We start from the raw sequence: 15,026 nt of genomic DNA on the forward strand, positions 1-15,026 counted from the left end.
GCCCCGCCGGAAGCGCGCGCGGCCCCACGGGAAACCGAGTCCTCCCGCCCCGGCCGCGCCCCCCTCGCTTCCGGCGGCGGCGGCGCCCTCTGGAGCGGAGGGAGGGGCTGTTGCTATAGCGACGCCCCGCCCCCGGGGGGAACGGCGAGGCGGGCGGTTCCCATGGCTACGCCCCGCCCCCTCGCGCTGGCGTGACAGGCAGTTCCCATGGCGACGCTCCGCCCCCTGGGGGAGGGCTGCATTGCCATGGCGACGCCCCGCCCCTTGGGAGGAGCGCTCCGTTGCCATGGTGACGCCCCGCCCACAGCCCCGGTACCGACGCGGGGCGCGGGACCGGCCGAGGCGGCGGGAAGGGGGATCCAGGCGGAGCATCCGGCCCCAGCTCCGTCCATCCCATCCTACCCCATCTCCATCCCGATCCCGATCCATGCCCTTCATCCCCTCCCATCACAGCCTCCTGCAATTGTTACGGTTGGGAAAGACCTTCACGTCCAGACATAAACCCGTCCCCCACGTCCTGCTAAACCGTGTCCCTGAGCGCCTCATCCACACGGCTCCTGAGCACTGCCAGGGACAGCAATGCCACCTGGTCCAGTGTGTCACCACTCCTTCCATGCAGAAATGTTTCCGAGTGCTCCCCTGGAACAGCTCTGCCCCATCCCCTTCCTGTCCCGTCATCATCCATCCCACCCCATCTCCATCCCACTCCATCCCATCCCATCCTGACCCACTGCATCCATTCAACCCCACTCTGCTCCTGCCCCGTCTCCATCCTGTCCCCTCATTATGCGCCCCACCTCATCTCCATCCCACCTCATCTCCATCCCACCTCATCTCCATCCTATCCCATCCCACTCCATCCTATCCCATCCCATCTCACTCCATCCCATCCTGACCCTCCTCCATCCATTCCACCTGGCTCTGCTCCTGCCCCATCTCCATCCTGTCTCATGTCCATCCATCCCATCTCATCCCACACCATCTCCATCACTCCCACCCTCTCTCTATCTCATCCCAACATGCCCCATCCTGCCCCATCTCCATCCATCTCATCTCATCCCATCCTACACCAGCTCCATCCAGCTCCTCCTACCCTATCCCATCTCCATCCTCACTCCATCCCCTCCTCACTCCATCTCCTCTCCCTCCATTCTCCACCTTCTCACCCTCCCCATCCCTCCTGCCACCCACTAGTCAATTTTAGGGCAATGGCCTGAGCCGTGGGGACCCCAGGCCACCGTGCCCAGGCTGCTGGGGGTCCCAGGCAGCATCACCCCATGCTCCCATCCAGGACTTTTATTCCCAGTGCACACAGAAACATTGCCACCTCCGCGGGATCAGGAGCGGGACGAGGGCAGCGGGACCCTCATTTGCCGGGCCAGTAGAGCACGAAGCCATCGCGGCTCTTGCCGAAATCGGGGCTGGCCACGTCGGGCCGGGTCTCCACGGTCAGCAGGCGCCGGCGGCCGCGCAGGCTCAGCTGGATGCAGTCGGACACGCGGACCTGCAGCTCCCGCTTGGTCCTGCAAGAGCCCGGGCTCAGCGCGGCGCCTGGGGACGCCCGCGTGCCCTCCCGCGTCCGTCCGTCCGTCCGTCTGTCCCACTCACGTGCGGCAGTGCTCCAGCAGGACGCCCACCAGCTCGCCCGCGCGGTTGTCACCCGGCGGCTGCGTCTTGTGCAGGCACACGGCCACGTCGTCGCGCTCCTGCGTGTGGAAGACCACGAGCTGCGCCTGGCAGCTCGTCACGCTGAGACCTGTCACCTGCGGGGCGCGCGCGGCCATCAGGAGGTGGGACACCAGCGCTGGGCGTCTCTCATGGCCCGAGCTGGGACACTGGGAGCCCAGCGGGCAGGGGTCCTGGGCATCCAGGAGATGGGACACCAGGAACAAGGGATAGAGGCACCTGGGACACCAGGAGGTGGGACACCAGGACCTGGGACACCAAGAACAAGGGATAGAGGCACCTGGGACACTAGAAGATGGGACACCAGGACCTGGGACACCAGGAACAAGGGATAGAGGGACCTGGGACACCAGGAGGTGGGACACCAGGAGGTGGGACACCAAGAACAAGGGATAGAGGGACCTGGGACACCAGGAGGTGGGACACCAAGAACAAGGGATAGAGGCACCTGGGTGTGCCAGATGGATCTGCAATACACTGGGTCACTAGAAGATGGGACACCAGGACCTGGGACACCAAGAACAAGGGATAGAGGAACCTGGGACACCAGGGCCTGGGACACCAAGAACAAGGGATAGAGGCACCTGGGACACTAGAAGATGGGACACCAGGACCTGGGACACCAAGAACAAGGGATAGAAGGACCTGGGATACCAGGAGGTGGGACACTAAGAAAAACAGATACCAGGATCTGGGATATCAGGAGCCAGGGACAGAGGGACCTGGGACACCAGGAGTCAGAGATACAGGGAGTTGGGACACTAGGATCGAGGGGCAGAGGGACATCAGGACACCAGGACCTGGGGCACAGAGATCCTGGATCACTGGGATCTGGGCCCCTAGGACACAGGGACCCTGGCAACCAGGGACCCCAGTGACCTGGGACATCAGCAGCTGGGACAGCGAAACCTGGAGCACCAGGTGCCAAGGACCTCAGGGACCTGGGACACTTGGAACCAGGATAGTGCAAGGCAGGGACAGCAGGTCATGAAGATGCATGAGGGAGCTGGGACAGTGGCACCAGGGAGCACCAGGGACACCAGGAGACAGGATCACTGGGAGAGGGAGGACACCAGGAAACACAGGACAGGAGGACACAGGGAACATGGACCTTGGGACACCAGCAGTGAGGGATCCCGGGGAGCCGGGTCGCAGGGAGGCGGGACCTGAGGACATTGGGGACAGCAGGGAGCTGTCCCCAGGCTCACCGTGCTGAGGGGCAGCGCCCGCATCACCCGGTACTGGCGCCGCGGGTCGAGCTTGTAGAGGTGCTGGTCGGTGAGCAGGATGGCCCGGTCCCGGCTCTTGTTGAAGCGGTTGATCTGCAGGGACAGAGCCGGCGTGACCCGGAGCGGGGGGACACGGCGGCGCCAGGGGACAGCATGGGGGGACCCCTCACCTTGCGCACATGGCAGGAGAAGAGCACGGCGCCGAAGTGCACCTTGTCCCGCAGCGCCTGCACGCGGCGCGCGAAGGCCAGCGCCAGCGCCGGGTTCTCCGTGACCTGTGGGGACACGCGGCGTCAGGAGGGCGGCCGGGACCCCATGTGTCCCCACTGGCCCTCGGTGCCCCCCGCGAGCCCTTACCGAGGAGAGGTAGTCGCGTGCCCAGCTCCGCTGGCACCCCCAGTCCTTGCGCAGCCCGTGCAGCGCCCCGAAGGCGGCCACCTTGGCGCGTAGCTGGGCCATGTCCGACGGGGGGATGTTCTTGACGATCTGCCGCGCGCGCCACCTGCGAGGGCCCAGGCAGCTCGGCGGGTGCCCCACGAGCTCCAGTGCGCGCGCCGGGCCTGGGCCGCACGCTCACCTGCGGAAGAGCCGCTGCGTGTCCTCCTGGAAGCGCGCCAGCACGGCGGGCGGCGCGGGCCACGCCACGCTCTTGCCGTAGTCCGCCATGGCGCGCACGCCCTGGAAGCGCCGCGCCAGCTCCCGCAGGTAGGACTTCACCTTGTGCCGCTTGTAGTAGCCCATGATGGCGTAGGCGGCGCGCAGGTAGCGGCAGCGGCGCCGCGCCAGGGCGCCGCGCCAGGCCTGCGAGACACCCGAGGTCACGTAGGACATCCCATCATGGAGGCCACCTCTTGGTCACCTCCTCCTCCATGCCAGGTCCGTAGAGCAAACCCATTGCCGGCTCCTTGGGTCAGCCCAGAGCTTGGGGACCCAATCCCAAGACCATCCCAGTCTTGGTGAAGGCCACCTCTTGACCACCTCCTCCTCCATACCAGGTCCATAGAGCCAACCCATCGTCAGCTCCTTGGGCCAACCCAGAGCTTGGGCACCCAAACCAAAGACCACCCCAGTTTTGGTGGCAACCTCACCCCTGGTCGGGCCATTGTAACCCAAGTTGCGTCCCCCGCGGTGCCCACCTTCTGCAGCAGCAGGACGATGATGGGGATGAGCTGTGCCCGTGCCTGCTCGAGGCTGAAGAGAGTGCGCGGTGTGCGGATGAAGACCTTGGTGTGCCCATAGGCCACGTCCTCCTGGAAGCCATGCTGCTCCAGGAGGGCTTGCGTGGCCTCGCGGTCGGTGGCCATGAGGTGGTTGGGCCAGGTGTACTCGCACGTCATCTTGTACCTGGGGACAGACCGGGGGGTCAAGAGGGACGGCGGGAACTCGGGGATGTCCTCGGGGCTGGGGCGGCCGTACCGCAGCAGGAAGCGGTCGTAGGGCTGGCGGTAGGCGAAGCCGGCGCGTCGCACCCGCACGTTCTCCAGCAGCCCCAGGTAGGAGACCTGGTGGCGGCAGCGCTCCTCGTCGAAGAGCTCCGGGGACTTGGAGTCGTTGGGCTTGATGCAGCGCACGTAGTAGGGCTCCTGTGGGGACACACGGCTGTCCTCTCCTGCCTGCCCCTTGCGCCCGCTTTGGGGACCCTCGTGTGTCCTGGGGCCAGGAAGCTCCAGGGACGTAGGGATGGGGTGGCATGAGGACAGCCTGCTGGCTGAGGGACAGACCAGTTGGCCTGGGGACATGTCAGGCCGACACAGGGACCACCTGGTTGGTACAGAGCATGGCCAGCTAGCTCAGGGTCATGTCCAGCTGGCAAAGGGACATGCCCAGGTGACACATCTGGCATGGGGACATGTCAGCTTGGCATAGGGATGTGGCCAGCTGGCACAAGGACAGTCAAGATGGCATGGGTACAGCCTAGCTGGCAAGGTGACATGCCCAGGTGACACGGGCACAGCCCAGCTGCCATGGGGACATGCCCAGCTGGCACAGGGACAGGCCTGCTGGGCATAGGGACGCTACCTTGGAGGCCAGGTTGTCCACCAGGGCCACCATGGAGTTCTTGAAGAGCGTGGCGGCGGTGAGCGGGCGCTTGGTGACCTCGGTGATGCTCTGCTCGCCGTCGGGCCACATGGCACGCAGCACGGGGTCGGCGCTGGGGACAGGGCACTGGCACGGGGCTGGTGGCACCCAGCCCCACTGCCATCCTCCTGCCCCGTGGAGCAGCCCCGTGATGGTGTCCCCAACCCCATGCCGGTCCCCTCTGTCCCCACGGAGTGTCCCCAGCCCCAAGCGGGCTCTCTCCCCAACCTGTTGTAGAGGAGCCGCTTGAAGTCCTGGAAGAGCGTGTCCTTGTTCTTGTCCAGGAAGCCCTCCACCGAGTACCTGTGGAAGGGGGACACCATGCTGGCCCTGGGACAAGCCACATCCCGAGGGACCCAGGCGTCCGGGCAGCCCTACCTCCCCCAGTCCTTGTTGTAGGTTGCAGGGGGCTCTTGCAGGACCAGGATGCCAAGAACCTCCTCCTGGGACACGGGCACCCAGCCCCAAGCCCTTATTCAGCCCCATGGAGGCAAGGTGGGTGCTCCCCCGGGGAGCCTGGGGGAACCCCATGGTGTCCCGTTCTCCCACACTCCTCCCTAGTCCAAATGATCCCCCCACCAAGGTCCCCCATAGCCTCCCATGGTTCCTGATGGCCCCTCCATGGCCACCATAATCCCACAGGGTCCCCCATGTCCCTCTGTTGTCTGAAACGACTCCCTATGGCCACTCACTGTCCCCATGACGCCCCCTGCCCCTCGTGGTGGTGGGGCGTGGGGTGGGGGGAGGTGGTCCCTATGCCTCCCCCACAACCACCCATGGATTCCTACAGTCCCCCATGATCTTCTGTGATTACCAAAAGACCTCTACAGCCCCATTGTCCCCTATGGCTCTGCAGTCCCCCACGATGTCCTAGGGCTCCCTATGGCCCCATGACACCCATCGACGACCATCTCCCCCCACGGTGCCCTGTGGCTCCCCATGAACCCTCATGGTCCATTATGGTTCCTCACAGCTCACCATGGCCCTATGACACCCACCAACGTCCAACATTCCCTGTGTCACCCTATGGCTCCTCATGACCCACCAGGACACCCTACAGCCGCATTGCCCCCACCCCCTTGGTGCCATGGCCACCCATAGACACCCGCGTGGTCCCCAACGACCCTGTGGCCCTCCAAGGTGCCCTATGGTCCCCTCTAGCCCCTCATGCCCATGGCGCCACGGCCACCCACAGACACCCGCATGGTCCCCAATGACCCTGTGGCCCTCCAAGGTGCCCTATGGTCTTCTCTAGCCCCCATGCCCATGGCACCATGGCCAACCACAGACACCCGCGTGGTCCCCAACGACTCCGTGGCCCTCCAAGGTCCTATGGTCCCCTCCTGTCCCCCTCACGTGACGTCTCCGGCGTAGTGCTTGATGCGGAAATCCCGGCCGAACTCCATCGTCTTGTCGGTGGGGCAGAGCTGGGCAGAGACGCAGGGTCATCAGACCCGCATGGCCACGGCCACCACGCGCCCCCCGTCCCATGCGCTGGCACCGCGGCGGGCACCTTGCGGCTGGTGTAGTGGGGGTGGCGGCCGAGGCGGGTGTCCATGGAGTCGAGGAAGAGCGTGTCGGTGACGGCGCCCGCCGCCAGGCAGGCCTCGTCCAGCAGCGCCAGGACGCCGCGGTGCGGCTGCTCCACCAGCTCCACGATGAGCTCGTTGTTGAAGTACTCGATCTGCGGGGACGGTGCGGCCGTGTCCCCACCAGCGTCCCCCTAGCCACGCTCGGCCACGCGATGCCCTCCCCGGTGTCCCCAGATATCACGTTCTGCCAGGCAATGTCCACGGTGGTGTCCCCCCAAACCTTGCTCTGCCAGGTGATAACTCTACCAGTGTCCCCAAAATCACGCTCTGCCAGGTGACATCCCCACCTGGTGCTCCCCAAACATGTCCCTGACATAGGATACCCTACCCAGGGCCCCCCCAAATCTCGCTCTGCCACGTGATGTCTCCCCCCAGCTCGTGCTCTCCCAGGTGTCCCCCATGTCCCCGTGTCCCTGCTCACGGTCTGCCAGGTGATGCCCTCGCGCTGGTACTCGGCCTGCTCCTGCCGCAGGATGAGCTCGATGAAGAGCTGCTGCAGCTTCTCGTTGCAGTAGTTGATGCAGAACTGCTCGAAGCTGGGGACAGAGGGGACAGGCCCTGCCGTGCTTGGCCCCATCCCCACGTGGCTCTGTGCCCTGTCTCCTCCATGGCACCTGCTGTGTGTCTCCATGGTGCAGGCATCCTGCTGCATGTCCCTCCTGCACATGTCCCTTATGGTCCTGTCCCCACTGTGTGTCCCATCCACGTCTTTTGTGCTCCTGTCACCTCTGTGTGTCCCATGTCCTTCTGTCTCCTTCAAGTGTCCTTATGGTCCTGTCCCTTCCACGTGTCCCTTGTGCCCTGTTCTGTCCATGTGTCTGTGGTGGGTCCTGTCCCCTCCACATGTCCCTTGTGCCCTGTTCTATCCATGTGTCTCTGGTGGGTCCTGTCCTCTCCGTGTGCCCCACATGGTCCTGCCACCTCCATGTGTCCCTTGTGCCCCATTCTGTCCATGTGTCTCTGGTGAGTCCTGTCCCCTCCACATGTCCCTTGTGCCCTGTTCTATCCATGTGTCTCTGGTGAGTCCTGTCCTCTCCGTGTGTCCCACATGGTCCTGCCACCTCCACATGTCCCTTGTGCCCCATTCTGTCCTTGTGTCCCTCCTGGGTCCTGTCCTTCTCCCTCTTACGTCCTGTCCCCTGGACACATCCCTCACGGCACGGGGGATGGCAGGTCCCCTCCATCTCCCACCTAGGGCACGGCAGGTCCCCGTGTCCCGCCCTGGGTCACCTGTTGGTGTCGAAGATCTCGAAGCCGTAGATGTCGAGCACGCCGATGACGGTGCTCTTGCCGTGCCGGCGCGCATCGTAGCCGCGCGCCGCGATGCCGGCGTTGACGCGCCCCACGATCCAGCCAAAGAGCCGCTCGTAGACGGCCTGGACGCGGCAGCAGGGAGCGTCAGCGGTGGCCTGGGGACACCGCGGTCCCCGGGGTGTCCGGGCTCACCTTGGCGCAGGCGTCACGGGCGTAGGCGGCCTCCTTGGCGCTGTGGCCCTTCTCGATGAGCTCGCCGCCGCCGGTGGCCACGGTGCGGGCCAGCAGCGCCTGCCGCAGCCGCTCGGGCGCCGTGGCCGTCAGCGCGGCCAGCGTGGCCAGCAGCGCCTCGTCCGCCACCGCCGCCGTGTCGCCCTCGGCCACGAACGCCACGTTGCCCTGGGGACCCGGGACGCGCCGTTGGTGGCCGTGGCCCTGTGCCACCGGCTGGGGTGCGCTGGGCAGTGCTGGGCTGTGTGGGGCTGTACTGGGTTGGGTGGGTTGTACTGGGTTGGGTGGGCTGTACAAGTTGTACTGGGTTGGGTGGGCTCTACTGGGTTGGATGGGTTGTACTGCGTTGGGTGGGTTGTACTGCGTTGGGTGGGCTGTACTGGGTTGTGTGGGGCTGTACCGGGCTGTATAGGGCTGCACTGGGCTGTGTGGGGTTGTACTGGGTTGGGTGGGCGGTACTGGGTTGGGTGAGGCTGTACTGGGCTGTGTGGGGCTGTACTGGGTTGGGTGGGTTGTACTGGGTTGGGTGGGCTGTATTGGGTTGTGTGGGGCTGTACTGGGTTTGTGGGGCTGTACTGGGCTGTGTGGGGCTGTACGGGGTTGGGTGGGCTGTACTGGGTTGTGTGGGGCTGTACTGGGTTGTGTGGGGTTGTGTGGGGTTGTACTGGGTTGTGTGGGCTGTACTGGGTTGTGTGGTGTTGTACTGGGTTGGGTGGGGCTGTACTGGGTTGTGTGAGGCTGTACTGGGTTGGGTGGGTTGTACTGGGTTATGTGGGGCTGTACTGGGCTGTGTGGGGCTGTACTGAGTTGGGTGGGACTGTACTGGGCTGTGTGGGGCTGTACTGGGTTGGGTGGGGCTGTACTGGGTTGAGTGGGTTGTACGGGGTTGTGTGGTGTTGTACTGGGCTGTATGGGCTGTACTGGGTTGGGTGGGGTTGTACTGGGCTGGGTGGGGCTGTATTGGGCTGTGTGCGGCTGTACCGGTGCCTGTTTCTAGCGGTTAAGGCTAGCTGGGATGCTGGGATGGGACAAGATGGGACTGAATGGGATGGAAAAAGATGGAACAGGATGGGGCAGGTTGGGATGGGACAGAGCAAGATGTGACCAGATGGGATGAGGCAGGACAGGACGTGACAGGATGGGATGGGATGAGATGGGACAGGGCAGAAGTGGATGGGGTGGGACAGGAGGGAACAAGATGAGATGGCGCAGGAGTGAAGGGGACAGGACAGGCTGGGACTGGGTGGGACCAGACGGGACGGGAGGGGATGAGATGGGATGGGATGAAACGGGACGGGACGGGATGGGATGGGCCGGGATGAAATGGGATGGGCCGGGACGGAATGCGATGGGACGGGACGGAATGCGATGGGACGGGACGCCTTTCACCAGGTGCAGGATGGCAGCGAGGATCCTGTGCACGGAGCCGATCTCCTCCGGAGTGAAGCCGATCACGGCCATGGCCTCCTCCACCTCCTTGTAGCTGGCCGCGTCGTCACCCCCGGCCTGGGGACAGCGGGCACCGGGGCCACGTGAGGGCACCGGGGTGTCCGGGTGCCCTGCTCGCCCTCCGGCCTGGCAGCCCGCGGGCTGAGCCCTGTCGCGCTCGTCACTGCCGCCGCCGCAGGGCACAGCGCCGTGGTGTCCCCAACACCACGGTGTCCCCAATGCCGCCGTGTCCCCAATGCCGCCATGTCCCTAGTGCCGTGGTGTCCCCAGTGCTGCGGTGTCTTCAACATTGCTGTGTCCCCAGTGCCGCCGTGTCCCCAACGCCACGGTGTCCCAAATGCCGCCGTGTCCCCAATGCTGTGGTGTTCCCAGTGATGCGGTGTCCCCAGTGATGCGGTGTCCCCAGCGCCACAGTGTCCCCAGCGCCACAGTGTCCTCAACACTGCTGTGTCCCCAATGCCACGGTGTCCCCAACGCCACGGCGTCCCCAATGCCGCTGTGTCCCCAGTGCCGCCGTGTCCCCAGCGCCGCCGTGTCCCCAGCGCCGCCATGTCCCCAGTGCCACCATGTCCCCAGCACTGCAGTGTCGCCAGCACTGCTGTGTCCTCAGTGCTGCCGCGTCCCCAGCACCACGCTGTCCCCAGCGCCACCATGTCCCCAGTGCCGTGGGATCCCCGGTGCTGCCATGTCCCCAGCACCACGCTGTCCCCAGCGCCGCGCTGTCCCCAGCGCTGCGCTGTCCCCGCACGCGGTCACTCACGCCGCCGGCGGTGCCCTCGCGGGTGTAGCGGTAGGCGCCAGGGTCGCGCTGGAGCTGCAGCGAGGCCAACAGCGCGGCCGGGGCTCCCCGCAGCAGCTGAGGACAAGGGGTGGCCGTGGGGCCCCATCACCGCGCCGGGCCACCCCTGGGAGGTGACGCTCGGGACAACATCCCGCCTGTCTGGACCCAGCTGGTCCCATCCGGCCCTGTCTTGTTCCATCCCACCATGTCCTGTCCCATCCCATCCCAGTCTGAGCTGTCCTGTCCCAGTCAGTCCCATTCCATCCATCTCCATCCCGTCCATCCCTGCTGGGTCCAAGGCTGTTTCCCACCAGTTCCATCCCATCCTGTCTCATCCCATCCCATCTTCTCTTCTTCCAGTCCCATCCCACCTCAAATGTCCCCATCTCATCCCAACCCTTCTGATCTAAACCCAGCTCATCCTGATTCTTCCAGCCCCATGCCATCTGTCCCATCTAATCCTTTCCCATCCTGTTCCATCTCATCCTGTCCCATTTCATCCCAGCCCATCCGATCCCACCCAGTCCCATCCCATTTCATCCCGTTTGTCTCGTCCTACTCCATCCTACCCCATCCCCTCACATCCTATTACATCCCATCCCATCCAGTCCCATCTGTCCCATCCCATCCCAATCCATCTGTCATATCTACTCACATCCCGTCCTGTCCACCCCATCCCACTCAATCCCACCCCATCTCACTGCATCCAGCCCCATCCCATCCCATCCCGGCTCACCTGGTAGAAGGAGTGGAAGTTCCTCTCGCCCGGTTGCTGCTGGATGATGCGGGACTGGAGGAAGGAGCAGGGGGTGGGTGCCCGGCGGTGCCACCACGGCGGCCGCGCCGGAGCGCCCACGCGGTGCCCCGTGCCTGCACCTTCTCCAGGAGGTAGTTGTGGATGTGGCCGCCCGTGGGGTCGCCCTTGAAGTCGAAGTTGATGTCCATGTACTTGCCGAAGCGGCTCGAGTTGTCATTGCGGTTGGTCTTGGCGTTGCCGAAGGCCTCCAGGACGCAGTTGGACTTGAGCAGGACGTTCTTCACCCTGCGCGGCGCAGGGTGGCACGGCCAAGGACACGTGACGTGGCACCCCGGGGGCCCATGTATGGCCCTGCTGGAGTGGGGCACCCCACGGGACCCCACAACCACCCCTATGGGCATGGGGCATCCCAGGGACCCCCTTCATCATGGGGCACCGCAGGGGCTCCCCATACTTTGACATGAACACAGGGCACCCCAGGACTCCTCACAACTGCCCTATGGACATGGGGCATGAGAGGGACTCTCACATCAGCCCTACAAGCACGGGGTTCCCACCTCACTCTATGGGCATGGGGCACCCCAAGAATTTCACATCACCCTTATAGGCATAGGGCAGCCCCGCACCCCACCATGAAGAACCCTAAGGACCCCCCTGCACCACCCCTATGGGCATGGGGCATCCCACGGGACCCCACAATGACCCATATGGGCATGGAACTGTCCAAGAACCTCCCACCATACCTATGGGCATAGGGCAACCCCAGGCTCCCCATACCCTACCCTATAGAGCACCTTATGGACCCCCACACCATCCCCATGAGCATTGGGCATCCCAAGGACCCCCATGACCCGCTATGGGCACGGGGCATCCCACAGCATCCCACAACCACCCCTATGAGCATGAAGCTGCCCATGAACCTCCAACCACCCCTATGGCCATAGGGCAACCCTGGGCTCCTCATGCCCTACCCTATGGAGCACCCTATGGACCCTGCTGCACCATCCCCATGGGCATGGGTCATCCCAAGGAGCCGCATAAAGCCTCTACGGGCATGGGGCATCCCACAACTACCCCTATGGGCATGGAGCTGCCCAAGAACCTCCCACCATCCCTATGGGCATGGGGCAACCTCAGGCTCCCTGTGCCCTACCCTATAGAGCACCTTATGGACTCCCACACCGCCCACATGGGCACGAGGCATCCCAAGGACCCCCATAAAGCCCCTATAAGCATGGGGCATCCCACAGCATCCCACAACCACCCCTACAGGCCTGGAGCTGCCCACGAACCGCCCACCATCCCTATGGCCATGGGGCAACCCCGGGCTCCCCACGTCCCACCCTATGGAGCACCCTACGGACCCTGCTGCACCACCCCTATAGTCACGGACCCCAGGACCCCTGGCCCAAGGGGCCGCCCCGCTGGCCGCACCTCTCCACCTCGGCGCGCTGCGTGGGGTTGGTGATGGCCGCGATGTACTGCATGATGTACTTGCTGGCCTCCGTCTTGCCCGCGCCGCTCTCCCCTGCCACGAGGGTGACACGGGGCGGGTGACACGGGACGGGTGACGCGGGGCGGGTGACACGGCGCGGCCGGCACTCCGGGGCGTCCCCAGCCGCCCCCGTGCGCGCGCACCCCTACCCGAGATGACGATGCAGGTGTCCTTGGCGCGGCGCTTCATGGCCTTGTAGGCGGCGTCGGCCACGGCGTAGAGGTGCGGCGGGCGCTCGTAGAGCTCGCGCCCGCGGTAGCGCTCCACGGCGGCGGCGCCGTAGAGCGGCAGCGCCCGGTACGGGTTCACGGCCACCACCACCTCCCCGATGTACGTGTAGATGCGGCCGCGGGAGAACCTGCGCGCAGCCGAGCGCTGGCGACGCGGCCCCGCGGACGCGGCGCCGTTCCCCCGTGGGCGGATGCTTCCTGCCCGCGGGGCTGCTTCCCACCCCGCGTCCCCGGCCCGCGCAGGGCGTCACCCGCGTCCCCGGCGGTGACGCCCGAGGGCCGCGGGCTCCGCGGCGCCCACCCCGTACCGCAGGCGCAGGTTCTCCATGAAGTGCTCCATGGTGACCTCGTCGAGCAGCACGAAGTCGGCCTTGCCGAACTCGGGGCTCTCCTGCTCCGCCATGGCGCGCCGGGCACCGCACGGATGTCCCCGAGGCGCCGGCTTCCTGTCCCCGCGCCGGCGGGCGGCGCAGGCGCCGTGCTCTGCGCCCCACAGCCCGGCCCCGTCACCACATCCCCTGGGTGCCCACGGTGGCAATGGGGACGCCTGCAGCGGCGCCCGGCTCCGGGGATGAGCGTGGCCCTCGCTCCGGGGTGCCGGAGCCAGCTGGGTGCTCGGGATGGGTCAGGGATCCCAGTGGGACGAAGCATCTGGATTTGGGGGACCAGGGGGGCTGCCGCAGTGGCGCAGCGTCACTTCCCTCCGGAGCGGCGGTGGCGCCACCGCGGCATCCGGCCCACGCCCCGGTGCCCGCGGTCACCCCGCGCGCGGGCACTTCCGCAGACAGGCGGCACCCAGGTTCCTGCCAGAAAGCGGGAACCGCTCGTGCGGGAAGTGGCATTCCCAGCAGGAAGCCCCTGGATACGAACTGCCCGTGGCAGAGCACTTGGAATGCCCCGGAGCTGCGGCCCGGAGCTGCGTGGGAGCAAAGTGGCGCCAAGGGACAGAGGACACAGGACTGCAGTGCCAGGGACTCGTGTTTATTCAGTCGGGCTGCACCAGGACAACCCCGCGCGCAGGAATCCCCTCCCGCGGGACAGGAATCGCCTCCGGAGCAGCGCCAGGTTCCTCCTCCTCCTCGCAGGGCTGCGTTGGGCGTCGCTGAGGGAGCTGGAGAGAAGGTGGCAGCGTTAGGAGCCCGTGGGACAACCTCAGCATCCCCAAAAGGCCCCAGCCACAGCGGGTTTTCCCGTCGGGGCGTTTCCTGGTGCTTCCCACGACCGCGGAGCTGGAGTGGCAGCTCTCACCGGCGCCGGTGCCTTGGCGCGTCCCCTCTGTTGGCGCTGGGATGCGACGTGTCTCCGTGCTCACGCTGCACGGGAAGCCCGTCGGAACGGGCCAGGACTGCGGCGCAGCCGAGCCGGGTCAGGGCCGAAGCTCCCCATCCTCCTCCTCCTCCGCTCACAGTCTTCCTGTGCCTGTAGGTGCCATCCCGGGGGGAAACTCCCTTCTCATCCTGTCGGCTCTGCAGGGCAGGAAAGGGATGTGGGTCCGTGCGCAGGCCCTGCGAGCTCCGCCCGGCCACCCCCGTGTCCCCCAGGGCCACGCAGAGCCTCTGCCCTGTGGCCCGTGTCACCACGGTCACATTCCAGGTGACAGGCTGCCCGTGTCCGAGACTTCTATAGCCCCCCGCCGGGAAAAGGCGGCAGGAGACCTCAAACCGTCCCGGGCTGCTCTGGCAAGCGCTGCAGGAGTGTGCGGGGCCACCGCAGGCCACGCCACGCTGGACGGCTTGCGGCCACGCTTGGAGGCAGAGCCCCCCTTCCGGAGGGATTTCGGCCCCACCGAGTGCTTGTTCGTGGCTGAAAAGGGAACGCGCCTGTTGTGGCCGTGTTTGGACTCACCTGGATGGACAAAATGCCCCGACGTGGTGGAATGGGGAAGAGAAGCCCCTCGGGACGGGCCCGTTTCGGGCACCTGCCTGCGGTTGTCCATCTGTCCAGGCTGCCAGGAGGGAAGGAGGCTGCGAGCTGGGAAGGAAATGGAACGGCTGTTATCCCGGAAGCACCTACAACAGGCCCACACTGCCGCCTGGGAATAAGCCAGGGAAAAGCTGCCCACGTGCAGGGGATACCGGAGTGAAACGCCTGGGCCTGCCCGAGAGTTTTACTGCCCCGCGCTGGGGAGGGCGGCGGGAGCCCCCGAACCACCCCGGGCTGCCCCGAACCCGGCCCCAGGACGGAACTGCGCCCCCGGGCTCCGTGTCCCCCCTCAAAGGACCTGGAAAGCACCGACCCCCCTC

The 15,026-nt window shown here is 65.8% G+C and overlaps 1 protein-coding gene and 1 non-coding gene across 2 annotated transcripts; both read right to left on the reverse strand.

Annotated features, from left to right (window-relative positions):
* Window positions 1–1,366: 1,366 nt before the first annotated feature.
* On the reverse strand, window positions 1,367–13,195 carry LOC148593955 (unconventional myosin-Ig-like). The gene is made up of 22 exons (XM_088528946.1): window positions 13,092–13,195; window positions 12,703–12,911; window positions 12,493–12,586; window positions 11,178–11,343; window positions 11,038–11,091; window positions 10,281–10,376; window positions 9,461–9,577; window positions 8,033–8,239; window positions 7,817–7,962; window positions 7,008–7,122; window positions 6,508–6,678; window positions 6,351–6,421; window positions 5,223–5,297; window positions 4,935–5,067; window positions 4,332–4,498; window positions 4,052–4,259; window positions 3,493–3,716; window positions 3,273–3,417; window positions 3,086–3,190; window positions 2,895–3,008; window positions 1,609–1,763; window positions 1,367–1,523 (listed from the first exon to the last, which is right to left on the reverse strand). Exons 1-22 carry the CDS (start codon window positions 13,184–13,186, stop codon window positions 1,367–1,369), a joined length of 3,024 nt encoding a protein of 1,007 aa, XP_088385072.1. The 5' UTR covers window positions 13,187–13,195.
* Window positions 13,196–14,388: 1,193 nt separating this feature from the next.
* On the reverse strand, window positions 14,389–14,522 carry LOC148593956 (small nucleolar RNA SNORA9). Its single transcript, XR_015913611.1, has one exon. It is a non-coding gene; the product is annotated as a small nucleolar RNA SNORA9 (small nucleolar RNA).
* Window positions 14,523–15,026: the final 504 nt, after the last annotated feature.

The sequence above is a fragment of the Tinamus guttatus genome, unplaced genomic scaffold, assembly GCF_059628265.1.
Source record: "Tinamus guttatus ecotype Peru unplaced genomic scaffold, ASM5962826v1 Tinamus_guttatus_pri_ptg000317l, whole genome shotgun sequence".
Classification (NCBI taxonomy): domain Eukaryota; kingdom Metazoa; phylum Chordata; class Aves; order Tinamiformes; family Tinamidae; genus Tinamus; species Tinamus guttatus.